At 42.7% G+C, this 27638-nt stretch overlaps 1 protein-coding gene across 2 annotated transcripts in view; it reads right to left on the reverse strand.

Annotated features, from left to right (window-relative positions):
* Positions 1 to 26888, reverse strand: part of LOC140198013 (guanine nucleotide-binding protein G(s) subunit alpha-like) — a 385133-nt gene extending 358245 nt beyond the window's left edge. The window contains exon 1 of one of the 2 annotated variants that reach the window (XM_072258809.1): positions 26269 to 26888. In XM_072258809.1, coding sequence (XP_072114910.1) covers positions 26269 to 26659 — 391 coding nt within the window. In that variant the 5' untranslated portion in view covers positions 26660 to 26888. The remainder of the gene's footprint in view (positions 1 to 26268) is intronic. The other variant, XM_072258820.1, reaches the window with a different exon arrangement.
* Positions 26889 to 27638: the final 750 nt, after the last annotated feature.

The raw sequence follows: 27638 nt of genomic DNA on the forward strand, positions 1-27638 counted from the left end.
TGCCCCCTTTATAATCTGATCTCTCCTCTTGGTTTCCTCATCCACAACATCATCTGATGAGTTCGCCCTTTTTGTACCTCCATTGACTCCTTTCTTTTTAGCCCTCCATTCATCCACCTGGGAGATGTTAAGTACATTTACTTTTAAAAACAGCATTTTGTCTCCCACTTGAAGTTCATGCAATAACCTTACTGCATGCAGAGTAGATTCTGGATCTTTTTCTTACAAAAGTCAAATGCTTACAAATATTCATTAAACTCCTCAGATTCTCTTCCAGTTAAAACCAAGCTGCATTTCACAAGTAACTGCCTGACTAACATATTAGAAGCTTTCTCGCATACCTTGCCTACAAAAGCTGTTGTAGCCTGATCACTGCTTTTGTCACTGCTATGATACCCCCAAGCAGCATAGTCCTTCCTTGGTCCAATATGCTTTCCAACCCGAGGCACAGAGCTTGGCACCAATTCCCATTTGCCCACTGCTGTGCAATCATTCATGGTGTACAGCATGGAGAGAGTTGTAGCATCATCCAGTACCTTTCTTTATCTACTTTCAGTTGCATCTTTTACAATGATGTAGCATCCAAATGGTGAATGGATCTCCAATCAAATTGTAGTTGTCTCAGCCAATCACAGCCCCACGATGCTGGCCTCCTGTTTTTCCCACATACAAGCTCAATATGGCTAGTTGACCGTTGTAGTTCACTGTTACAAATCTCATTTTCCCCACAAGAGTTAGCTTTTTTTAAAAAAATGTATTCATTTACAGGATGTGGGCGTTGCCTTCTTGAGTCGCTGCAGTCCCTGAGGTGTAGGTACACCCACAGTGCTGTTCGGGAGGGAATTCCATGATTGTGACCCAGTGACAATGAAGGAATGATGATACGTTTCCAAGTCAGGATGGTGAGCGACTTGGAGGGGGATTTCCAAGTGGTGCCGTTCCCAGGCAGCTGCTGTTCTTGTCCTTCTAGATGGGAGTGGTTGTGGTTCTGGAAGCTGCTGCCTTAGGAACTTTGGTGTGTTGTTGCAGTGCATCTTGTAGATAGTACACACTATGTGTAGACAGTACTTCATGACTCCTTACATAGTGAACATTGTACAGTCATCTGTGAACATCCCCGCTTCTGACCTTATGACGGAAGGAAAGTCATTGACGAAACAGCTGAAGATTGGGGGGGGGGGTGGTCCTAGGACACTTCCCTGAGGAACTCCTGCAGTGATGTCCTGAGGATGAGATGATTGACCTCCAACCACCACAACCATCTTCCTTTGCGTCAGGTCTGCATCCAACCAGTGGAGCATTTTCCCCCTAATTCCCTTTTAGCTAGGGCACCCCGATGCCATACTTGGTCAAATGCTGCCTTGATGTCGAGGGCTGTCACTCTCATCTCACTTCTGGTATTTAGATCTTTGGTCCATGTTTGGACCAAGGAGGTGATGAGGCCAGGAGCTGAGTGGCCTTGATGGAACCCGAACTGGGCATCCGTAAGCAGGTTATTGCCGAGCAGGTGCTGCATGATAGCACTGTTATGACCCCTTCCATGACTTTGCTGATGATTGAGAATAGGCTGATAGGGTGGTAATTGGCTGTGTTGGACATCCTGTTTCTTGTGTACAGGACATACCTGGGCAATTTTCCACATTGCCAGGTAGATGCCGGTGTTGTAGTTGTACTGAAAAGGCTTGGCTAGTGGCGTGGCAAGTTCTGGAGCACAAGTTTTCAGAACTACTACTGGGATTTTGTTTGGGCCCATAGCCTTTGCAGTATCCAGTGCTTTCAGCTGTTTCTTGATATCACGTGGAGTGAATCGGATTGTCTGCATACTGACATCTGGGAAGCTGGGGACTTCTGGAGGAAGCCGAGCTGGATCATCTACTCAGCACTTCTGACTGAAGTTTGTTGCAAATGCCTCAGCCTTGTCTTTTGCACAGGTTTGCTGGGCTCCTCTGTCATTGAGGATGGGGGTATTTGTGGAGCCTCCTCATCCAGAGAGTTAATTGATTGTCCAACACCATTCATGGCTGGATGTGGCAGGATTACAGAGCTTGGATCTGATCTGTTGGTTGTGGGACCCCTTAGCTCTGTCTATTACTATCTGCTTATGGTGTTTGGCATGCTAGTAGTCCTGTATTGTGGCTTCACCAGGGTGACGCCTCATATTGAGGCATGCCTGGTGTTGTTCTCGGCATGCCCTCCTGCACTCTTCATTGAACCAGAGCTGAACCATTGGCCTGGTGGTAATGTTAGAGTGGGGAATACGCTGGGCCATGAGGTTACAGATTATAGTTGAGTACAATTCTGCTGTTGCTGATGGCCCACAGCACCTCATAGATGCCCAGTCTTCGGCTGCTAGATCTGTTCAAAGTCTATCCCATTTAGCATGGTGGTAGTGCCACACAACATGGTCTCTTCAATGTGGAGCTGGGATTTAGTCTCCACAAATTCTGTGTGGTGGTCACTTCTACCAGTGCTGTCATGGACAGATGCTTCCGTGGCAGGCAGGTTGGTGAGAATGAGGTCAAGTGTATTTTTCCCCCTTGTTGGTTTCCACACCACCTGCTGTAGTCCCAGTCTAGTAGCTATGTCCAGTAGGACCAGACCAGCTCAGTCTGTGGTGGTACCACCGAGCAACTCCTGGTGATGGACATTGAAGTCCCCCACCCAGAGTACATTCTGTGCCCTTGCCTTCTCAATACCTCCTCCAAGTGCTGCTCAACATGAAGTACTGATTCAGCAATTGAGGGAGGACAGTACATGGTAATTAGCAGGAGGCTTTCTTGCCCATGTTTCACCTGGTGCCATGAGACTTTATGAGGTCCAGAGTCAATGTTGAGAGTTGCCAGGGTGTGTGTGTGTGTGTGTGTGTGTGTGTGTGTGTGTGTGTGTGTGTGTGTGTATATATATATATATATATATCTCTCTCTCTCTCACACACACACACACACACACACCACAGACCTCTGCTCAGTCTGTCCTGCTGGCGAGACAGTACATATCCAGGAATGGCCAGTCCTTAGTTGGATATCTGCAGGCTTCAGTTCAGTATCTTTGAAATGCTGTTCATACTCATCTTGTGGAATTTCTGAAACAGCCAATTCCATTTAAATTAATTTACTGCTCACTTCTGGTGTGAGCCATATTGCTTGTCTATTGTCAGTTTTCACACTGTAAATCTTAAGGCTACTCAGTCCTGTGTCATTCTTATCATTATCAGACTTTTCATCAACAGTATGCAGATTAGTGCAACTTGGCTTTTTATCTTTTTCTCTTCCCTGAATAGTCCATTTATTTTTGTCTGCCTGACATGCTTTTGTCCCACTTTGTGCCATTTTCTGCAAGTTCCATCTTTAAACCTGCATGGGTCTGGTGTATAGGAGCCCCTGCCACAATGGTAATACACCTTTGTTTGGCCAGGCCGGTTTCTGTTTAGACTTTGCAATTTTGTTCACGCTCACCTTCATTCCTGACTACAACTCAATGGTGTCTCTGTCTGCTGTTTCCATTGACATAGCTATTTCATCTGCTCTTTTTGCTTCAGTTAGGAGCCACTTTTTGAATGTTTTCTTCTAAGATTCCACAAACTAAACAACATCTCAGTGCATTATTATCCCCTTTACTGAACTGACAATGCTGAAACAACTTCAGTTCAGCCACACATGCTAAAACAGGCTCCATTTCCTTTTAAACGCAAACAGGAATTCTGCAGATGCTGGAAATTCAAGCAACACACATAAAAGTTGCTGGTGAATGCAGCAGGCCAGGCAGCATCTCTAGGAAGAGGTGCAGTCGACGTTTCAGGCCGAGACCTCTCTTACTCAAATCTCTTATTCACTCTTCCTTCAGTTAGTCCTGACGAAGGGTCTCGGCCTGAAACGTCGACTGCACCTCTTCCTAGAGATGCTGCCTGGTCTGCTGCGTTCACCAGCAACTTTGATGTGTGTTGCTTCCATTTCCTTTTAATTTTGCTTCAGAAACCTAAAGTGTTTTGCAATCAACAATGGTTTTGGTTCTAAATGTTTCTGCGTTACTTTCACAGCATCAGCAAAGCTCATTTCAGCAGGCTTGGTTGGAGCAGTTAAATTCCTAAGCAAACAGTATGCCTTTTAACCCCTGTGCATTCAGCAAAACTGGCACTTGCTTATCATTGGCTATTTCATTTGCTTCAAAATACTGCTCAATTCGCTTAGTATACATCAGCTAGTTATACCCCGAGCAATCAAAAGGAGGAAGGATGAAGTAAGCAGTTGGGAGAGGACAAGTAGAAGAGGTAATGGGCTGCAGAAGGAGGAACGTAATAGGAGAGGACAGTGGACCATGGAAGAAAGGGAAGGAGGGGGAAACTAGAGGGAGGTGATGAGCAAATGAGGAAAACATAACAATGGCAACAAAGAAGTTTTAAACAAACTCAAGATGTCTACCTACCTGTTGAAGTACAGTGAGGCATTCAAGTTTTTTTTAAAAAAAAGAAAACATTGGTCCAGTTAAAAAGCAGTGTGACAAGGTTCTTTTTCACGCAAGGGGAAAAAGTCAGTCGAGTGGGTACTATGTTATAATAATTATCTTTTTTAAAAAAAGAGTAGAAATGGCTGGCTACATTGGAAGGAATCCACTGTATATAAAAGGTTGGTAGTGCCAAAAGAACAAAATAGTGGGGTAAAATTCATGAACTACTAAGAAATCTGATGTTGGAAGGGAAGAGCAATTCCTCAAATACTGAGGGTAGATCCTTAGGCTCCTGTATAACTGTCTGAATGGAAGTGTTGGCACCGCATTACATTCAAGAAAGCACATGCTGAGACTGTACATGCAGAAACATGGAAATCTACAAAACTCCCCGAATACACAACACTATCAGGTCCAAAGAAAGCAAAGGATTGTATAATTGATCGATTATTTGCACTAGGTGCCTGTACTATTGCTCTTTCATTTCCTGTCAATCAAAATAACATGGCAGCATACACTGGATGGATTCCTCTGTTGATAACTTTTAGGGACTAAAACAGTTTTATAGTAGTGCAGCAGTTTTTCTAGTGTACATTTATTTTCAGTTTTTCATTTAAATACAAAATTTGTTACTCAGTTTAAAATAGCAGTTTGGTTTTTTAACTTTGTATTTCCATTAAACTTGAGCTAATTGGGAAAGCCGCTTAATTGAGCCAAAACGTATGGGTCCCGGTGAGTCCTAATTAAACAGAATCCACTGTATTCCTTATTGTAACCTTTATGTACTGCATTGTATTGCTGTGAACAAATTTCATGACATACGTCAGTAAAAATAAAACCTGATTCCAATTCAAAAACTAGGTATCATTGCTCTGGAATTAAAATATATATCACTGTACCACCTAGTGGTTGTTGAAGCCACTGATCAAAAAGCTGCACCTGACCACCAAAAGATGCAGGAACCTAGAGCAAACGAACAATTTGCTGGAGGAACTCAACTGGTCTAGTAGCATCTGTGTACGTGCAAAAAATTGTCAAAGACATTGTATACAGTTACTTAGAAGCGACCAACATAAAACCAGTAACCCAGTAAGTTTTGCCACAACACCTGTGAACACATTTACAGAAGACATTACTCTGGCCACACAGGAAATTTTTGGTCTGAATCTGATGATACTGTTCAAACTGAGGGACTTTGATCAAGCACAAGTAAGCCATTCAGCCTATCTCAATGCTGACAGAAAACTTGGCCTGCTTCTTTCAACCTCAGGTACAGAACAAAAAGGAGAGTTCTGACTAAAGGTCTTTGACCCAAAAGGTTAACCCTTTCTCTTTCCACTAACGCAATGTGAATTATTGAGTGTTTTCAGCATCCCCCGCCCCCACAGATTCCCAGCATCTGCTGATCCTTATTTATTGAAGGAAAAGAGCCTCATTTCCTATTGAGGCTTTTCCACAAAATCATGGTTGATCTTACCTTAACCTCAACTCTAATTCACTGCCTGTTTCATAAACCATGTTTGCCCTTCAGTCCAAAAACCTCAATGTACAGGTTCTACATCTTTCTGGATTACATAATCCTACAGGGATAGGAGAGGGACTCTAAGAAAAAAAGGCATAAAGGACAGACACAGGGATCTGTGGATTTGTAGGAAAGGGAATGGCCAACACTCTGAAGAAATTTGTTATCTCCATATTAAACAGGTGACCCTTAATTTGAAATGATGTCTCCGTGATCTACGACACCAACAAGCAAAATATCCTGTCAGCTTTTACCCTGTCAATCTCACTGAGAACCTTTTATGTGTAGCCACTTGTTATAAACTCGCACGAGCAGATTTTCTACTAGCTCATTCATTCCTCATTGAAGTAAAAGGATTCACAACTTTTCATTACTTGGGATTGGAAAGCTTGAGTTATAACGAGAGACTGGATGGGCTCAGAATATTTTTTTTCCCTGGATGATAGGAGGGTGAGGAGTGACCCTAGAGATTTATAAATTCTTTAATCTCGCAATGCTGCAGTTGGGGGCTCCCACCTACTTCAAAAGAGTGACAATTATAGCAGTGTCCAAGAATAGCAGGGCCAGCTGCCTCAAAGGCCATCGCCCAGTGGCACTCACATCTACTGTGATGAAGTGCTTTGAGAGATTAGTTATGGGCAGAATCAACTCCTGCCTAAGCAAGGACCTGGACCTGATGCAATTTTCCTATCGACACACTAGGTCTATAGCAGATACAACCTCACTGGCTTTCCACTTGGATCTCTTGGACAATAGTAATACCTTTATCAGGCTGCTGTTTAATGATTGCAGCTCAGCATTCAAACACCATCATATCCTCAGTGTTAACCAATAAGATCCAAAGCCTGATCTTCTCTACTTCCCTCTGCAACTGGCTCCTTGACTTCCTCATCGGAAGACCACAATCAGTATGGATCAGAAATAACATCTCCACCTCGCTGACAATCAACACTGCCGCACCTCAAGGGTGTGTGCTTAGCCCACTGCTCTATTCTCTCTACACCCACGACTGTGTGGTTAGGCATAGCTCACACACAATCTATAAATTTGCCGATGATATAACTATTGTTGGCAGAATTTCAGATGGAGAGGAGGAGGCGTAGTGATTGAGATAGATCAGCTGGTTGAGTGGTGTCAAAACAACAACCTTGTACTCAACAAAGTAAGACCAAGCAATTGATTGTGGACTTTAGGAGGGGAAAGTCGAGGGAACATACAGTCCTTATTGAGGGATCAGCAGTAGAAAGGGTGAACAGTTTAAAGTTTCTGGGTTTCAACATCTCTGAAACTCTATGCTGGGCCCAACATACTGATGCAATTACAAAGGCGGCTACATTTCATTGGGAGTTTGAGGTAACTTGGTATATCACCAAAGACTCTCACAAATGTACCACAGAGAGCAATCCTTCTGATTACATCATCGTCTGGCATGGAGGGGCCACTGCACAGGGCTGGAAAAAGCTGCAAAAATTTACAATCTCAGCCAGGTCTATTATGGGCTCCAGCACCAAGGACACCTTCAAAAAGTAATGCCTCAAAAAGGCAGCATCCAATATTAAGGGCCCCCATCAGCCAGGGCATGCGCTCTTCTCATTGCTACCATCAGGGAAGAGGTACAGGAGGCTGAAGACACACACAATATTTCAGGAACAGCTTCTTTCCCGCTGCCATCAGATTTCTGGATGGACAATTAACTCATTACACTGCATCACTTTTCTTTTACTTTCTCGCTCTACTTATTTAATTTTATTTAAACATATTTCTTATTGTAATTTATAGCATTTTATTATGTATTGCATTGTACTGCTGCTCAAAACAACATACTATATACCAGTGATATTAAACCTGATTCTGACTCCAATTCTGGTTCTGAAATCATAAGGGACATAGATAAGGTGAATAGCCAAAGTCTTTTCCCCGGGGTAAAAGAATCCAAAATTAGTTTAAAGGGAGAGGGAAAAGATTTAAAAGGGACCCGAGGTGGAAACTTTTCCCCCACACAGAGGATGGGGAGTATATGGAAAAAAAGCTGGCAGATAAAGTTGGGAACAGTTACAGCATTAACAAAGAGTTTGGCTGGGAAGGAGTTAGATGGATATGGGCCAAATACAGGCAAATGGGACTAGTTCAGTAGACATTCTGCTTTAAAAAAAAAAGGGAGGCAGAAGAAAATGGTTCCACTGGTTGTGGGGAAAGAATATGATCTAAGAACCCTTTTAAATTCCAAAACATTTGGGCAAGAGGAAAGTGAGGAGGTCTGCCTTCAACAAATGCTGAGAATGATTATTTGTTACCCAAATGGACTGAGCATTACTCTTCAACAGGGAATTGGAGAAATGGTTGGAAAAGAGAAATGAAATGCAGCATTAGAGATGAATGGGATGAAGTGGATACCTCTTTCAATGAGCTAGCAGTAATCTGATGGGCCAAATCATATTTATTTATTTATTTATTTATTCTCTCTCCCTCCCCCTCCCAACAACTTTATACCAGGAAAAATCTCCAGCAGTTTTCAGTTCTCTTACTCTCTCTGGTTATATAATTCTGATTTTATTTTTTGGCAAGTTGGTAATAATTCCCTGTTCCAAACTGTTCCCCAGGTCAGATCTCCCTTACTCTTCCCTCCTCAGTCATATGAGAAACATAGCCATGGCCAATTCTCCACCAGAATACCATACAGCTTACATTCACCTTTGTCCCGCTCCTCCTCCATCACATCCAAAACCCACAGGAATGAAGAGGAACTTATAACAAAAAAAAAGCAGATATTTTGACAAGCACAAACCTCCAAATGAGGAAACCCTTTTTTGAAAAGCATATTATATGAAACAGTTTAGTTACTATTCAATGGCCTATCCAATAATTGCTTCCTTGAGTAACTGGAGATAGACTCAATCATGAACTCTCTCGACCAATGTTAACTGACCTGCAGAACACTTAAAGGATTTTCTGGGTTTTCTTTCAGATTTCCAACACCCACAGCATTTAGCTTTTGCATAATTTAGCAGCAACTGGAGGATTTTGGCTGATGAATAATACAAATTACTTCAGCAGCAACAATTGCCATGGATATTGGTCAGTGAGTGAAAAGCTGACCAGTTGGCTTCAGTTGTATCAGAGACCCGAGCCCAACACAGACAAGCAATGTTACAGAGTGAAAACTTCGCCTCTCCAACTGCCCAACCATTTCATGAACATTTCAGAAGACCTATTCCGAACCCACGCAGGGATGCCATCACAAAGAAAGCATGCAGAGGCTCTACTTCTTCACAAGTTTGAGGATTTTTACATTTCCATACATGTACAGTGGAGACCATTCTGACCGGTTGCATCACTGGCTGGTACTGAGACTCCAATGCACAGGATCACAAAGGGGTGTAGACTTAGCTTGCTGCATCATGGGCACAACCCTCCACACCATCAAGGACACCTTCAAAACGCAGTGACTCAAGCAAGTAGCATCCATCATGTAGGGAGCTCACGTGGAATGGGCTGCCGGCGACAGTGGTGGAGGCAGATACAACAGAGTCTTTTAAGAGACTCTTAGACAGGTACATGCAGCTTAGAAAATAAAGGACTGTGGGTAACCCTAGGTAATTTCTAAAGTAAATATGTTTTCGGCACAGCTTTGTGGGCCGAAGGGCCTGTATTGTGCTGCAGGTTTTCTGTGTATGACGAATGACAAGTTTCTCTGATCCCGTACTTGAAAAAATTCACAAGGACGAGGGTGTGTGTGTGTTGGGGGGGGGGGGTGGGTGGGAAAGAATTAGGTTGAAATCTCACTGAAACTTAGAGAATACTGAAAGACCTGTCTAGAGTGGATGTGGAGAGGATCATTTATTATTAGGATAGTTTAGGATCCACAGGCACAGCCTCGGAATAAATGGGTGCCCTTCTTAAACTGAGATGAGGAGGTCTTTCTTCAGCTTGAGGACGGTGAATTCATTCCCATAGAGAGCTATGGATTCTAAGGCAGAGATTGAAAAATTTGATTGGAAAGGAGGTTAAGGGATATAGTAGGAGAATGCGACTGAGAAAAAAAATATATCCTGTCGAAAGGTTTTGGCCTAAAGTGTCCACTGTACTCTTTTTCATAGATGCTGCCTGAGCTGCTGAGTTCCTCCATCATTTTGTGCGTGTTGCTCAGCTTTCCTGCATCTGCGGATTTTCTCTTCTTCGTGAGAAAAAAGTCTGCCATGTTTGAATGGCGGGACAACCAATAAGCTGAATGGATTGATTCTGCTCCTATGTTATGGCTTTATGAAAGTGAATTTTTATGTTGGCAGTGAGTTGTGATTGATGAATTCCCGATACAACAACTGCTATAACACAGAACCAAAACATTAGTTTCAAGCTACAGATTCACTTGTGACGTCAGCAACTATTTAACAAGAGACACATCAGGCTGCTTTACTAAGCTGAAGAAATCTGGGATCCATGAGCCAGTGCTCATTAGGGGGTTTGAGATGGAGAGGGTCAGTAACTTTAAATTCCTGGCCGTTATCATATCAGAGGATCTGTCCTGGAACCAGCACATAAGTGCCATTTCAATGGAAGCACGGCAGTGCCTTTACTTTCTTAGACGCTTGCGCACTTTCGGCACATCATCTAAAACTTTAGCAAACATCTATAGACGCACAATGCAGAGTATCCTGTCTGGTGATGTCACGGCCTGGTATGGAACCATCACTGCACAAGCACAGGAAAAAAAAAGGCTACAAAAACGTAACAGATAAAGTCAGTTCATCACAGACAAAGCCCTCCCCATCACTGAACACATTTACAAAATGTACTGCCATAAGGTATCAGTATCCATGAAGGACCCCCACCATCCAGGACATACTCTCTTCTTGCTGAGGCCATCAGGAAGGACGTACAGGAGCCTCAGGAACAGTTATTATCCTTCAGCCACCAGGCTCCTGAACCAGCGTGGATAACTTCACTCACCACATCACTGAACGCAACCTACTGACTCCATTCAAGGATTCCATAGCTTGTGGTCTCAGTATTATTATTGCTATTTGCACAGATTATCTTCTTTTGTACATTGGTTGCTTGTCATCTTTATTTGGGTGTAGTTTTTCCACTGATTCCACTGTGAATGCCTACAAGAAACTGATTCTCAGGACAGTATTTGGTGATACATACATACCTTGATAGCAAGTTGACTCCAATTTTTTTTTTGCCAGGATGAACAAATGTCTAGGAATAATTATTACTGTGGGATATCTTCCACCTCAGGAGATTTACTATCTAGTCTGATGGACAGCAACTTCAACAATGCTGGGCACGCTCAGTGCTGCACAGCAGCACAGGTTAGGACTGCGCACTGCTATAAATGAATCAAATCTGACCTAGTGTGCATCTAATCTAATCTTGCATATCAATGGAATGTTCCAACCTACAAAGTACAAATTACAAGTGCGATGAGCTACTCCTCACATGCCTGTGTAGTTGAAGGACAAACAGATTTTACACCATCCAGGAAAGAGCAGCCTATTATCTCTAATATGATCATTCACTCTGCCAATGGCGCACAGTGGCTAGAGTGTGTACTATCTGATAAATGCACTGCCTTTACTTGACCCTGGAATTATGCCCATTATTGGCAGGTCAACTCTAACTAATTTCGATTGATGCACCATAGAAAGCATCTTACGCAGATGCATCATAGCTTAGCATGGTAACTGCTCTGCACCTGACTGCAAGAAACTGCAGGGTTGTGGACACAGTTCAGCACATCATGGAAACCAGCTTCCCCTCTATACTTTGCTTAGTAAAGCAGCAGCATTATCAAAGACTCCACACACCCCAGACATGATCTCTTCTCTGCTCTTCTATTGGCAGAAGATTCAAAATCCTGGAAACACTAACCAGCTTCTACCCTGCTTTTATAAAAGGTATTAAATGGTTTCCTTGTATGATGAGACAGATTCTTGACCTCACAATCTACCTCATTTTACTGTTTACCTGCACTCCCTTTATGGTGTTGTATTTTATTCTGAATTGTTGTCGTTTTACCTTGTTCTCTATGTTCTCCTCGTACCTCTACTGCAATGTGTAATGACGTGATCTGTGTAAACAAGCTTTTCAGTGCATCTACGTGACAATAACAAACCAGTTCCAATTCCGGACAACTCCGACAGCACTTCCCAAACACAAAACCTCTACCACTAGGAAGTACAACAGCAGGTGGAACATGGGCCATCTGGAAGTAGATTGTTGGATTGAAATCTGTAACTCAATACTCAAGTACTGTGGCACTAGTTTTACCACATGGATTGCCTCACGAACCATCATTTAACTGTGGTAACCATCAAGGACAACAAGTGTAAGTCCTGGGAAATGAATGGACACTTTAAAAAAAGCAGTGATACCTTTGTCAGCACAACTTTAACCACCACTCGCTTTCATTTCAGGTTGCTAGGCAACCAAGGCAGAACTCAGAGGAGTCTGGCCATCCGCCCACACTAGGCAGATATTTTCATACAAGTCAATAATTTTCTATTAATCTATCACTGACATTTCATTGCCATTTCTCTTGAACTCTGATTCTCTGAGCTAGAAATGCAAGTCCCCGCCAACACTGGAAGATAATAATAGTAACAAATGTCATAATTAGACAAGAATGGACAAGCATGTAACACCTCTTCTCAGGGCTCCCGGATGTACAAATGCACATCCTCAGTTTTCCCAAAGCTGAAATCTAGAATCAGTGACCAAGATACCAAAAACTTGAGAGTACAAATTGCCAATCTTCACAATCAGTCTAATAGACTAGACATCAACATCTCAGGCAACAAAAATAATATAGGTACAGGCACTCAAGTCAGTTATTGGCTTCAAATTAAAAGTGCTTCTAAACACTGGGCCATTCAAATATCTTTTGTGATCTCAATGCTCAATTCCTCAGAGCTCAAAATAAATCTCAGCTCAAATACACCGGACTGGCTGCACAGAAGCTTTAAAGTACTTAATCACGATGTGATTCTTGGAAGTTTATGTACGTTAATTCATTTATTATTGTCACATGCACAAGGATCTATATCTCTATATCCCTCACTAAAATGCAGAATATAGTGTTACGGATGCAGAAAAAGAGCAGTGCAGATAGAGACAATAGAGAGAGTTGGGTGCCAAACATGCGCCAATGGGTACAGTTGGCACAGACAAATTAAGCTAACAGGGCTGATTCCAATGTGCAGGAGTCCATATGGATCATGGAGTATCAAAATAAGAAAGCCACATTAACCCTACAAGTGAAACCTTGGCTAGAAAGGATTATCCCAACTACCAACATTTCAAAGGATTCCCTGTGTCAATGATGCAGATAGGTAACTGATAAACATTAGCTCAAAACATACACACACACACTCCCCCCCCAAATGAGGAGGTCCACAGCTACAGCACTCAAACTACAAGCCTCCAAAACAACCCTGCCCCAAGGTATTTACCAGCACAACGACCAACAATTTATCCTGCCCAAGTATGTTTTGCACCCATTTTACAAAGGAAAAGGCTCTTTGTAAATCAGCAACAAAGCAAGCTAACTGTAAATATTCTTATTGACATGTACTACCTCAGCACAACGATGAGGCTGGGAAGTGCAATATTATTTTTATTGCACAGTCATTCTTTGATGCCCGGCTTGGAACTCAGTGTGATGTGCAAATTGCCCCGTTCCTGGTGCAGTGGATCTGAAATGTAGCTGCATGCACACACATTATGTGCTGGCATTTGTTCTGATGTCATAGAGCACAGAAACAGGCCCTTCAGCCCATCTAGACCATGCCAACCTGTTTTCCTGCCTAGTTCCATCCACCCATATCCAGACCATAGCCCTCCGTACCTCTCCCATCAATATACTTAAAAAGCTTACCATAAATATTACAATTGAATTTGCATCCACAGCCGACCTTAGCAGCTCATTCCACATTTAGACCACAAGACCAAAAGAAATAGGAGCAGAAGCAGGCCATTTGGCCCATCGAGACTACTCTGCCATTCAATCATGGGCTGATCCAATTCTTCCAGTCATCCCCACTCCCCTACCTTCACCCCATACCCTTTGATGCCCTGGCTAATCAAGAACCTATCTATCTCTGCCTTAAAAACACCCAATGACTTGGCCTCCACAGCCACTCGTGACAACAAATTCCACAGATTTACCACCCTCTGACTAAAGTAATTTCTCTGCATCTCAGTTCTAAAAGGACGTCCTTCAATCCTGAAGTTGTGCCCTCTTGTCCTAGAATCCCCTACCATGGGAAATAACTTTGCCATATCTAATCTGTTCAGGCCTTTTAACATTCAGAATGTTTCTATGAGATCCCCCCTCATTCTCCTGAACTCCAGGGAATACAGCCCAAGAGCTGCCAGACGTTCCTCATACGGTAACCCTTTCATTCCTGGAATCATTCTTGTGAATCATCTCTGAACCATCTCCAATGTCAGTATATCCTTTTCTAAAATAAGGAGCCCAAAACTGCACACAATACTCCAAATGTGGTCTCATGAGTGCCTTATAGAGCCTCAATATCACATCCCTGCTCTTATATTCTATACCTCTAGAAACGAATGCCAACATTGCATTCGCCTTCTTCACCACTGACTCAACCTGGAGGTTAACTTTTAGGGTATCGTGCACAAGGACTCCTAAGTCCCTTTGCATCTCTGCATTTTGAATTCTATCCCCACCTAAATAATAGTCTGCCCATTTATTGCTTTCACCAACATGCATGACCATACACTTTCCAACATTGTATTTCATTTGCCACTTCCTTGCCCATTCCCCTAAACTATCTAAGTCTCTCTGCAGTCTGTTTCCTCAACACTACCTGCTCTTCCACCTATCTTTATATCAATGGCAAATTTAGCCACAAATCCATTAATACCATAGTCCAAATCATTAACATACATTGTAAAAACTAGCGGTCCCAACACCGACCCCCTTGGAACTCCACTGGTAACCAGCAGCCAGCCAGAATAGGATCCGTTTATTCCCACTCTCTGGTTTTTGCCGACCAGCCAATGCTTCACCCATGCTAGCAACTCCCCTGTAATTCCATGGGTTCTTATCTTGCTTATCGGCCTCATGTACGGCACCTTGTCAAAGGCCTTCTGAAGATCCAAGTACATCACATCTACTACATCTCCTTTGTCATCCCTGCTTGAAGTTTCCTCAAAAAAATTGCAATAGGTTAGTCAGACAGGATTTTCCTTTCAGGAAACCATGCTGGCTTTGAGCCACCTTGTCATGTGCCTGCAGGTATTCTGTAATCTCATCCCTAACAATAGATTCCAACAAACTTCCCAACCACTGATGTCAGGTGAACAGGTCTATAGTTTCCTTTCTGCTGCCTCTCACCTTTCTTAGTGGAGTAACAGCTGCAATGTTCCCGTCATCCGGTACAATGCCAGAATCCATTGATTCTTGAAAGATCAACGTTAATGCCTCTGCGATCTCTCCAGCATTCCATCAGGTGAGGAGATTTATCCACCCTCATACCATTAAGCTTCCTGAGCACCTTCTCAGTCATAATTTTCACTGTACATACTTCACTTCCCTGACACTCTTGAATGTCCAGTATACTGCAGACATCTTCCACTGTGAAGACTGATGCAATATACGCATTCAGTTCCTCTGCCATCTCTGATTACAGTATTTCCAGCATGATTTTGTATTGGCTCTATATCTACCCTCGACTCTTTTTTACCCTTTATATACTTAAACAAGTTTTGAGTATCTTCTTTGGTATTAGTCGCCAGCTTCCTTTCATAAGTCATCTTTTTCTTCCTTTTTTTGGCGTGTGCGTCTGTGCGATGATGTCTTTTTCAAGCCTTTACAAGGCGTGGAGTGAGAGAGAGAGAGAGAGAGAGAGAGAGAGAGAGAGAGAGAGAGAGAGACTGTGTGGCGCGCCACTCCTCACACAGACACTTTCGCAGTATTTTTCCCTTCCTTTTTTATTTTACAAGATCGAGTTGCGATCTCGACACTCAACCCAGCACGGATGGAAAACGTACTCAGGAGCGGCCCCGACTGGATTCGAACCCGGGAACTTCTGTTCCGGGGTCTGGCGCTGATGTCATTGTGCCACCAGCCAGCCCATCTTTTCCTTCCTAATGACCTTCTTAGTTTCCTTCTGCTAGCTTTTAAAAAGCTCCCCAATCCTCTATCTTCCCACTAGCTCTGGCTTCCTTGTATGCCCTCTCTTTTGCTTTTACTTTGGTTCTGACTTCACTTCCTTCTTCCCTTTGAAAATTTCTTCTTATTTGGAATTTATCTGTCTTGCACTTCCATCATTTTTTGCAAAAACTCCAGCCATTGCTGCTCTGCTGTCCTTCCTGCAAATGTCCCTTTCCAGTCAACTTCAGCCGGTTCCACTCTCATGCCATTGTAATTTCCTCTGTTCCACTGAACTACCAACACAATGAAATTTGAGAGGGAAAAAAATAAAATCCAATGTGAACTCGATCATATCGTGATCACTGTTCCCTAAGCGTTCCTTAACCTTAAGCTCTCTTATCACCTCTGGATCATTGCACAACACCCAATCCAGCACAGCCGATCCCCTAGTGGGCTCAACAACAAGCAGTTCTAAAAAGCCATCCCTTAGACATTCTACAAATTCTCTCTCGAGGTCCATTATGGACCTGGTTTTCCCAATCCGCTTTCATGTTAAAATCCTCAACGATTATCATGACATTGCCTTTCTGACACACTATGTCTATCTCCTGCTATAATTTGTAATCCACATCCCGGCTGCTGTTTGGAGGCCTGTATAGAACTGCCATTAAGGTCCTTTTACCTTTGCCATTTCTTAACTCAAAACAGAGACCCTACACCTTCCAATCCTAGGTCATCTCTTCCTAATTTTATATTATTTCTTATACACAAAGCCTCAGCACCCCCTCTGCCTACTAACCTATCTTTCTGATATACTGTATATCCTTGGACGCTCAGCTCCCAATGGCAGCCATCCTTTAGACAAGTTTCAGAGATGGCCACAATGTCACATTTGCCAATCTGTAGCTGAAGTTCAAGACTGTCCATTTTACTCCTGCAGGGTGCATTCAAATACAACACTTGCAGTCCAGTATTTGTTGCTTTCTGTTTTAATTGCTCCATGCCTCTATTGCCCGGTAACTCATGCCACTACTCTGAGTGAAGAGTTCCCCGTCAAGTTCCCCTTAAATATTTCACCTCTCACCCTACACCAAGGACGCAGTCTAGAAGACTGGCGTGCCGGGGGAGGGGGAGGGGGAGGCTGTGGCATGTCAAACTACCGGGTGAACAAGTAATCTCTGGGGAACAGCAAGTCTGTCTTTATTGTTGTTTTGCTGCATGCTTGGGGGAGCACCAATGACGTTTTGCTGGTGGGGGAGGGGGGATCGTCACTTTGCTGCTACTTATGCGTGGATGGGAGGAGCTGCAGGGGCTTTGGGGTTCCAACATTTAACTGTCATTCATTCTTTGGGACACTCCTCTGTTTTCATGGATGGTTGTGAAGAAAAAGAATTTCAGGATGTATATTGTATACATTGCTCTGACATTAAATGTACCTTTGAAACCTATGACATTCAATTCTAGCATCGCCCAATGTCAAGGGAGAAAGCCTGCATGTATTTATCTTATTAATACCCCTCATAATTTTGTACACCTCTCCACACACATTATCTAGGTCTTTAAAAGGTTTAAAAAAATCACTAAATTTATGGACTAACTGTTCCAACAACTAAGGGTTCAAGAACTAGAAGGCAAAGATTGCAAATAGATACAAGCATATATAGATTTAAGAGCATATAGATTCTGCATGACCTTTGTCTTTGCTCAGCACAGAAACAGGCCCTTTGGCCCATCTGACCTGGGACAACCCGTTGTTCTGCCTAGTCCCATCTACACACACCCAAGGCATAGCACTCCATACCCCTTTCATCCACGCACCTATCTGAACCTCATTTAAATTTTGCAATGTATGTTTTTCTCTTAAATGACAGTTTCTTAATAAGTGATATTCTGTTAACTGTTGCAATAAATGTGAACTAACCTGCTGGGTTCCTCCACCATTCTGTGTGAATTACTACAAGGATGAAGGAAACAATGACTGTGAGAGGAAGATTTTATTTTGTACTGTGAGTACTTTAGGTATGGAAGGCACTCCCAGAGGTGGATTCAGCTGCAGCATTTGGAAGGATCTGAAAGGCAACAACTTACAAGGCAATGAGAATAGAAGGAAGCGATTCCTCTGACCATGATGACTAATTGTCTTCTCAGACAGTCCCCCAGAATCGAAATTGACTTGCTTCCATCCCAGTTTGTGGCTTCTGAGGTGAATGACAAGGAGAACGTGGGACATTCAGACCATGGTCACAAGGTCCCTGATGGGTCAAATGACCATTGGAGACTTGGTCAACAATAAACAATTGCTGCTGCTTCTGGTAATTTCAGAGAACCATTTTGCACTAGACTATCATTGTCATTCACTAACCTCCTCACAAGCCTTTTACAGTAACTGCCATGGACCCAATAAAGCAGCCTGTATAAACAATGACCCTACCCACCCTGGACATTTTCTCTTCTCCTCTTTCCCATCAGGCAGAAGGCACGAAAGCCTGAAAGCTCACACCACCAGCCTCAAGGACTGCTTCTATTCCACAGCATTGAACAGTCCCCTAGAAAGTCAAGATGGACTCTTGACTTCAATCTGCCTCAGAGGCCTAGTACCTTATTGTCAGCCTACATTCCACTTGTTCTGTATTCATAACATTTTATTCTGTACTGTTAGCTTTCCTTTGTACTACTGCAACGCACTATGATAAAATGATCAGTATGGATGGCATGCAAAATGGTTTTACAATACACATCACAATGTATTACAAAATAAACAAATTTTCCAATGTAATTATTGATTATTTCCTCTTCTGCCTACTCCCCTCTCAAATCTTCCCCTTTTTTGCTCACCTCCCCCTGCTTCTTTTCATTATAATTTTTATTTCCCAGGTACTAATGGACGGTCATCAACCAGTTTTCTTTTCTCCACACACACTGCCTGACCTGCAAGGTGTTTCCAGCAATCCCCATTTTACTTCACTCAATATATAAACAGTCTGAGTTGACGTCATTTAATTTCACTGTGATCCTGTGCACAGAATCCAATGCATCACTGCTAATTCAGTCAAAAATAACAGCAGTCTTTACAAAGCTGGCCCAGCATTAAAACAGACTGCAAAAAAAAAATTAGCCCAGTACTTTTCATGCAACATTTGCAAAGGTCACAAGGAGTGTGCAGGCCTATTGTTTTCAAACTGAGGCAATGTCCTTTATAAGGACACTGGTGATGAAGCAGTTGCACAGAAATAGAACATTAATATTGAAACAAACAGTCATATTGATTAAACAGAGTCTTTCCATCTCCTCATTACATACACCACAAACTACTGTTTGATCGCTCAATGTTCCTTACTGTACATTAGGAATTCATAGCTCTGCATTAAAAATGTAACACTTAGGTTTATGAGCACACACACACACATCCACAAACAACTTTAAGCTGGAGTGGAAGATAATGGTGAGTCACAGACAGCAAGCTGAATACACTGTGAATAAGGCCTCTCTCCTCCCACACACCTCTAACCATTTAAACAATTAGGTTAAAGATGCATCTAATTTATCACACAAATTATTACAACAAGTTGTTGAAAGGGTATAATAGGCCTTGAGCTTCAATTAGTGGCCAGTAAAGGTGTGTTAAATTAGTCCCACACAATAGAAAGGAGAGAGGAATCAGTGTCTGAAAGCAGTCCCTGTGCCAAATGGCCTTCCATCCATCAATTCAACTTTGGTACTACAAGTTTTACTCAAAAATTCTTAACCACACTGCATACAAGGAACTAAAAGCAGGAGTAGATCACAAGGTTCCTCAACGCTGTGCTGCCATTCGATCGGCTCATGGCTGATCATCTCCAGGCTTCAACTCATTCCCTGTGCTGCAACCCCATAGGCCACAAACCCTTTTCAAAGATTTATCCATCTTCACTTTAAATACTTCTCGTGAGCTAGCCAGCATAAGTCTCTGGAGCAGCAAATTCTAAAAATCCACTCCTTTCTGGGAGAAGGAATTTCCATGTACCTCAGTTTTAAATGTGCCCCTGTTTATGATTTTCCATATGTGATATTATTTCAACATATACCTTGTCACGTACCATCGGGATGTTATACGTTTTGATACAATAGCCCCTCATTCTTCTGAACTCCAAAGCATACCTCCTCTCATTCAAACAGAGCACCCTCTGTCACATCCTGACACATTGACTCAGAGAAGGACTGAAAGGGTAGGTGGGGAAAGTGTTCTTATCATGCAGGACAGCCTAAAACAAAGGGGCACAACTCAGGCTAAGGGGTTGGCCGTCTAGGACTGAATTAAGGAATATAATGTTTGTTCAGAAGGCTGTAACCGACCAAGAGAGGAATGGGGATGGACCAGCATGGAGTATATTCAAGGCTGGATTTGGCAAGGTTTTGGAGACAGGAGGAGGATCAGGATCAACCATAATGAACAGTGGGACAGGTGTCAGGGATTGATAAGAAGGAAGGGAAAGCACAGGCAGGTACAGATATCACCTTCCTACTTCTAGCCCTCACCTGGATACAGGTTCACTCACCAGCTTGTGCTTCTCCCAACCTCTTATTCTGGCTACTGCCCTTTTTACCCCCCCCCCCCCCATTCTTGAGGAAGGCTCTTGGTCCAAAGCATCCAGCATTCTCTCCCCTCCATCAATGCTGTCTGACCTGCTCCAGCACTTTGTGCATGTTGCTCTTGCTTTCATTTCTCAGATTATGTTTGAACATACCTTTAACTTGCTCTCCTGACTGTACCTCCGGTGGTCTGCAAGAGTTATTCTGGGTTTATTTGCTCTATTTTAAATGTGCATATTACACAAATTGTTCAGAAGCTAAATATGTCTTTATTAAATCATTCCTCAGATAACTAACAAGCCAGGTCACTCTCCCATACTATGTCTCTCAGAACCTAGTGGCAATAAATACCATAAGCAACACAATAACATCATAGAAACCTTCACATTCAAGGCCAGTTCTGAGCAAATTACTAAAGTCTGTCAGAGAGTAAATGAACATTAAGGCAAATGTCTACTTATGAAGGACAGTCAGAGAGGATTGGTGAAGGAGAGGTAGAGTTTGTCTACAGTCTACTTTTTTGGATGAAATTACCAACATGTTAGATAAAAGAAGGGAAACTAATTTTCTTCATACATGCACATTTAGTGGCATCACTGGCATGGCCCGACAGTTAGTACCCATCCCTATCTATTTGAACATCACCAATGGCCTGTCCTGGACAAACCATGTGGGCACCATGGCCTAGAAAGTACACTAGTGTCTCAAGTTTTTCCAGGAGGCAAAAGAAATTTAGTATGACCCGGTGGACACTTAACAATTCTTAAAATCGTAGCAACATCATGGTTTGGTATGGCAACTGCTCTAGCTGAGACTGCAGAGGGTTTATGGACACAGCTCAGCACATCATGCGATCGTACCTCCCTTCCAGGGACTCTGTCTACACTTCTCGCTGCCTTGGTAAAGCAGCCAGCATAATCAAAGGTCCCACCCACTCGGATATTCGCTCTTCTCACCCCTCCCAACAGGCAGAAGGTACAGAAGCCTGAAAGCATGTATAGCCAGGCTCAAGGACAGCTTTTATTCTGCTATTACAAGACTATTAACTGGCCCTCTTGCACATTAAGATAGATTCTGAGATCAAAAGCCCATCGCACTATAGCCTTGCAACTTATCGTCTGCCTGCACTGCATTTTCTCATATTCCACGTTCTGTTATTGCTTTTCCTGTGTATTACCTCAATGTGCTGAGGTGACAAAATAATCTGTATGGATGGCAGGCAAAATAAACGTGGAAATGATGAACCAATTTACTAATATGACTACCTCTGAACTGAGCAACTAATACAGCACAGAATAAGCTCATCTGTCAATGATGTTGTACCAAAATAATTACTCACCCAACCTCCTTTGCCTCTTCAGGTGGTCCATATCCCTCCATTTACTCACCTCAATTCATGAACTGATTCCACAGCCTATGGACTTTCAAGGACTCTACAACTCATGTTCTCTGCATTAATTTATTATTATGTCTTATCTTTGCTTTTGCACAGATTGTCTACTTTTGTACAGTGGTTGTTTGTCAGTCTTAGTTTGCATGTAGTTTTTCATTGATTCTCTTGGATTTCTTTGGTCAACTGTGAACGTCTGCATGAAAGTGAATCTCAGGGCAGTATATGGTGACACATACATAAGTTTATTTTGAGCTTTGATTGGCTGTATATTCATTTGCTTATCAAAGGGGCTCTTAAAAGTGACGTGCTGGTTCATTTCAGTAGACAACTACAGTACCATGGATCTGGAGTCATACATAGGCCAAACTGGCCTAGAACGCTGCATTTCTTTCTCTGAGGAATTCAATAACGGATTTTGAAAAAATAAAAACAATCCTGTAGTTTTGTAGTCCATCTTCTTGAGACCAGCCTTCGTTATTACAATTTATATTCCCCTTCCTCTGTGGTGGGATTTCAAAGGATAACTCCAGATAAGTAGGCCAGCCTTCTTTAAGCCCACTTTTGGGCCTCACCAAAAGTGCTGACTAATTACATTGCAATTTTAGGAAATCTGATAAAATTTCCAACAGGGATTATTCACAAAAATTGATGTGGATTGAATTAAGATAACATGCGATACAAGTCAAGACTTTTGGGAAGGTTGCAAATAAACAGTAAGGACAAAATTTTGCCACCCAATTTGGCAAGGTGTGTGGAAAGTGGTGTTCCCCCAAGGATAAGTGCTCGGACAAATGAAACAAAATACTGCAAATGCTCAGGGCTGGCAGCACTGCAAAGAGTGGTGTGAACGGTTTCTTTCTTCACCAGTGACATGGTCTGCTGAGTACTTCCAGAACTGTGTATTTTGTATCAGACCCTCTGGTCTGCCTCACTCTCAACTTCTGAAGCCTCTACTTTTCATCCAGGCCAGCTGAAGGAATGAAGAGCTCTATGTCCAAGTTTGCGGAACTGCCAAGTTAGGAGTTATAGCATGTTGTGTAGCTGTCAGCAGAGACTACAGGCAGTTTAACAAGCAGTAAAGCAAGCGATGGATCCAACACAACATTAGGATGTGTGATTCAATAGTGAGAAAAAGGTTGTTCTGGTTTAGGACAGGGATTTGTCCCAAGCGGACATAAGCTCCAAGATGCAAACAGTGATCAAAGATCTAACAAGAAGTTGGTCTTTATCATAAAGAAAATAAAATGACATCACAAACAAAGTCCAAGGAGAATACACTGGCTTGGAGTGAGGATACACCCATGACCAAATCAGATACTGAAGGACTAAATCATGCCAAAACTAATATTGCCTCCCAAGTTTAACAGTTGAGATGCAACCTATATCCAGATTCCACAAAATGATAATGGAGAATTAATTCTTTTGCCTTAACATTCAAAAATAGGAGGGTGTAATATCCAAACCAGAAGCAGGCCATTTAGAAATGAAATCAGGAAGCTCTTTCTCCAAACCAAGGCTGCAGGAAACCGATAACATCCTTCCTGAAAGGACTGAATGCCAGGACAGTGGGAACATTCAGGACAGTTGTTCACTGATGACAAGGTTGCAGACCTTAACTCGAACAATCTACAACCTGTTCTCCTCCCACTTACTACTGACAGTAATGTTTTCATCATAAGCAAGAGGGTAACTAAAACTACCAGGTGTCAAAGTTCTCCTTTGGCACATTACGATGCACAACAGTGACTGCATTCTACCCGAGACTTTGGCTGTGGTTGTGCAAAATACTATACAAATGTAAATTTTTTTTTCAATCCACACTAATGTCACTGACATCATGCAAAACATTTGGCTTTCTTCTCCAAATCTGACTTCAGCCATTTGATCATTTATCCACCATGTGCAATAGGGAATCCAGGTCACTTCTGTACACTCGGGACAGTGGGTCATTTCTCCCTCCATTACTCATCCAGGCATGGCGCACTTGATAAAACACCTCCACACCATTCCTTCAGAGCCTTGCTTCACACACTCAGTGTACCGTCACAACAAAACTTGGTTCATGAAGAATTTCTCCAGTCATACAGTGTCAACAGTTTTCTGGCTACATTTATCCCAGTGATTTGTCTGTGCCCTGAAAATAGTTTACAGTGGATCAGACAAATTTTGATCGCTTGCTGTAATATATTAATGAATACTGTTTTAATTTGTTCTAATTTTGAATGTGGTTTCTAATTAGGAAAATCAGGTTATTATTGTAGGTAGCCTTTATTATTTAGATATGGAACAATAACTTCGCATTTCTAAACTATTGCAGCCTTTTCCACTGCCACTGATTAAATTAAATAGCTTGTGCAATTGGTAGAGCATCAAATGGCTTCTTCTATTATATTTTTTCTATTACTATCATGACTATGATATTTTTGAAATTCTCCTTGGGCCCCTCTCTAATTACCTGTGTTACAGTTCACCTAACTCAAGGGACGAACAAGTTTAGACCTCACTTCAGGAAATAATTATTTAAAATAAATCAACAGCTGGAAGGCATTACCTAGAATAATGGGAGCCACCATAGCACTGGAGTTAATTAAATGGCTAATTGTTGAAGGAGAAAGACTACAGTGTCACTATCTAGGAAGAATTAAAAAAATGAGGTAATTCCCTTGCCTCCTCCTGTCCCATTTTGCTTTAGCTTTGAATAACATGGGATTCTGTTTCACTTCAAATTTCATAAGCATTTTTTAAAAATGCAGGCTATTAGAAACACGATATGCATCTGCTTTACGATTGAGCAGCAATGTGTTCAAACTAACAGCACAGCCTATAGAAGCAACAAAAGTTCAAATGTGGACAGGTCTGTCACAATAAACTATGGAGCATGAAATCATTTAATGATATACAGGGAACCAAAAATAATCAGTACAGAGATGAGTGAAATCAGAATGAAGACAAAACCTCAAGGATTTGCTAAATTCTAAGATACACAATCTGACTTCTCAGGATGTGTGCCCAAAATATTCTCCAGAAAAGTGCCTCAGCATTTGAAGATTCAAATGGAAATCCATTACACATTCTTAGGAGTGTGCTGAAGCTTCAATGGGACAAACATGGAAACAGGAGCAGAAGTAGGTCATACAGCCCCTAAACCATTCAGTAAGAACACAGCTCATCTGATCTTTGCTTTGGCACCATCTTCCACCCTGATCCTCACAAATCCTTGACTTCCTCATATGCTGAGAATCTCACACCTAATACTACAACACTCTGGTGTAGAGAATTCCAGAAGCACCATCCTCTCGATGAAATTCCCCTTCACCTCTATTTTAATGGATGATCCCTTATTCTGAAATTATCCCCTTCTTCAATATTCCACCAGGAATGGGAAACATTCTCTCATTTTACCTCATCAACTCCAACCCCAGCTCCTGAACCTCAGAGACCATAGGCCCAGGTAGGTTAACCTTGCCTCTTGAGGCCATCTCTTTACCCCAGGTACAGACTGGTGTTCCTTGCCTGAATACGAGTGCATGGAGCATAAAACAATAAAGGAGGTTACAGGCCCTTCAACCCAAGATGTCTGTACCAATCATGATGCCAAATTAAACTGCATCTGACCCCCATCCCTCCATTCCATGCATGTTCATGACCCTGTCTAAATGCCTCAAACACCACCATGGGATCTGCATCCACCACCAGAAACCTGGTAGCACATTCCCAGCATCAACCACACTCTGTTTTAAAAAAAACTTTACCTCATACATCTTTAAACATCCTTCCCTCAGCCTAAAGCCACGCCTTCTGATATTTGACATTCCTACACTGGGAAAAAGACACTGATCATCTAACCTGTCAACACCTCTGAATTTTACAAACCTCATTCAAGTCTCCCCTCAGTATCCCATACTCCAGAAAAAACAGTCGAGGTTTGACCAACATCTCCTCACAACTAATACCCTCTAATCCAGGCAGCAACCCGGTAAACCTCCTCTGCACCCCCTTCAAAGCCGTGACCAAAACGGTTAGCAGATCCTTACGGAAGGAAACCCAAATTCTAGACAGTGGTTAGAAATTGGTCGGTTTAGCAAAAAAAAGGCTTGAAGGTGCTTTTACACAAAATGTTAGAACTGATGTTTAGGAGAGTATGGTTTTGTGAAGAGATGGGGTTCCAACCAACCCACATCTTTCCTTCCACGCAGGTGGCTACAGAGACCTTACCCAAGAGCAGCAGGCGGTGGGTCTGCTTGTACTCGCGTTTCTGTTGCTTTAACATCTTGTCGATGCATTTGCTGACCTTCTTGGCCTCTCTGTCTGCTTCTGCGTCCTGCGGCCGGGGCTTGTCGCCCTTGTGCTTGTCCCTGTCCGGCCCTTTGCTGCCCAGTTGCAGAGGCGGAGGCGCCCGCTCTCCCTCTGCGCCGTTCTGCTGCGGCTGCCAGTCCGTCTCCCTGCGGCGGAGCTGCAGCCCGGGGCCGTCGGCGCTCCGTAGCCTGGTTGCCGTGTCCCCCTGGTGTGGCTGCTCGGCCCCCGCTCCAGGGCGCAGCTCCGTGTCGGGGCCGCCGCTGGAGGGATCGCTGAAGAGCCGCGGTCGCAAGCTGTAACACATCCCCATGTCTCAGGAAGCAGGTATACCCCCTCCCTGCCGCAACCCCTTCCATCAGCGCCTCATCCTCACGTTTGCAAGCTCACGAATGCAGCCGGAGACGTCCTTTTTAAGTATCTCTACACATACAGAAAAAAATAAAAAATAAGATATAATACAAATTTATTTAAAATGGCCAGTTTTCCATTGTGAAATCAGCTGGGCCAACGTTGGAGGCACAGATCAGCTGATCCACAGCCACCGAGTGGTCCACCTTACCGTAAATGCTGCAAACAGCCAGCTCACTGAGCAAGCAGTAAAGCTTCCTCTCCAAGCAACCTTCCCACCGGAGGTTAACAATGGTTTACACCACTTCCTCGTGTTCTAGAATCGCCGTTAAACCTCCGCTTAAATATGAGATACCGCTATTGCAATTTTGTTCTCTATTCTTGCAAAGTAAAAGCAGATATGAGCAAAATTAATAGGCCACCTTCACTTTGAGTTCAGTGGCTGAAGGGTGTTTAAAGCCGGTTCACACTGTGGAGCCTGGAATTGGGAAGGACTTCTGTTCCTGAAGGAAGTTTAGCAGCCTTGTTATGGGGAGCTAACACCTTTTATTGACAAATAGAAAAAATTGAAAAATAGAAAAATTGACAAAGTGGAACATTGCAGCGCAGGACAGGACATTCAGCCCATAGTGTTGTGCAAAACAAATTAAGCTGGTTACTAATCCCTTCTGCCTACTCAATGTCCATATCCCTCTGTTCTCTGCGTATTTATGTGCCTTTCTAAGAACTTCTTAATGCCTCTATCAGATCTGCCTCCACCATGACCCTGGCAGCAAATTCCAGATACCGCCATTCTCTGTTTAATAAACTTTGCCCCTCACATCTCATTTGAAGTTTCTCCCCTCACCTTAAACCTGTGCCCTCTAATATTAGATATTTAGGTCCTGGGGAAAAGTTACTAGCTGTCTGTGTATACCTCTGATAATTTTATAAACTTCTGC

The sequence above is a fragment of the Mobula birostris genome, chromosome 1 (genome assembly GCF_030028105.1).
Source record: "Mobula birostris isolate sMobBir1 chromosome 1, sMobBir1.hap1, whole genome shotgun sequence".
Taxonomy (NCBI): Eukaryota; Metazoa; Chordata; class Chondrichthyes; order Myliobatiformes; family Myliobatidae; genus Mobula; species Mobula birostris.